The following is a 714-nucleotide window of genomic DNA, read 5'->3' on the forward strand; positions in this document are numbered from 1 at the left end:
AAAAAAGGGGATGTGTCCCCCCCCCTCACTCCAGGAAAGAAGGAGGGTCTCCCCAAATCCCCCAATCCCTCAATCCCTCAATCCAAGCCCATAGGAATCCACCTTCCCTCTGGATTCCCTGAGCCCCCCCCAGACACCACTGGGACCCCCTGGGGAAGGGGGGGGGCAAAAAAAAAAAACCCCCCGGGGGGGGGGAAAGAGGAGATGAAGAAAAAAAGCAGCTCGAAAAGGGGGTTGGAGGAAAGGAGGGAAAGGGAAACCTGCGACGGCAAAGTCCCAGGGTTAAGAGCAGCAAAAATCCAGATTTAAGGCAGGGAGAAAAGAAAAACCCAACAATAATAATAATAAAAAAATAAAACAACAAAAAAACACCAAAAAATTTTAAAAAAAGGGAGATTTAGTCAACATCTGGCTGCGCTGGCACCGAGGGATTAGCGCGAGGAGTCGCGCTGGGGCTTAAGGTCTTGGGATCCTGCTCTGCTCTCTCCGAGCCAGGACCCCCCCGGGGGGGGCAGAGGCTGGAAAAAGCCAAAAAAACCCCAAAAAACCCTCCAGGAAACACCCAGCAAAACTTAAGGGGCTGTTACACCCCCCCCCACGGCGGGAGTGGGGCAGAAACCCCCCCCATCCCCATCCTGAGGGTTGTGGGGGGGACGGCGCTGTCACCTCCTTGCCTAAATCCGGTGGGACACGATGTGGGGGGGACCCACGGAG

At 55.0% G+C, this 714-nt stretch overlaps 1 protein-coding gene across 1 annotated transcript in view; it reads right to left on the reverse strand.

The window, feature by feature from the left end:
* The window catches only part of LOC106900327 (CREB-regulated transcription coactivator 2-like), a 12788-nt gene extending 12696 nt beyond the window's left edge, over nt 1-92 (reverse strand). The window contains exon 1 of the mRNA XM_014962345.1: nt 89-92. Coding sequence (XP_014817831.1) covers nt 89-92 — 4 coding nt within the window. The remainder of the gene's footprint in view (nt 1-88) is intronic.
* Nucleotides 93-714: the final 622 nt, after the last annotated feature.

The sequence above is a fragment of the Calidris pugnax genome, unplaced genomic scaffold (genome assembly GCF_001431845.1).
Source record: "Calidris pugnax isolate Ruff unplaced genomic scaffold, ASM143184v1 scaffold2018, whole genome shotgun sequence".
In the NCBI taxonomy this organism is placed as follows: Eukaryota; Metazoa; Chordata; class Aves; order Charadriiformes; family Scolopacidae; genus Calidris; species Calidris pugnax.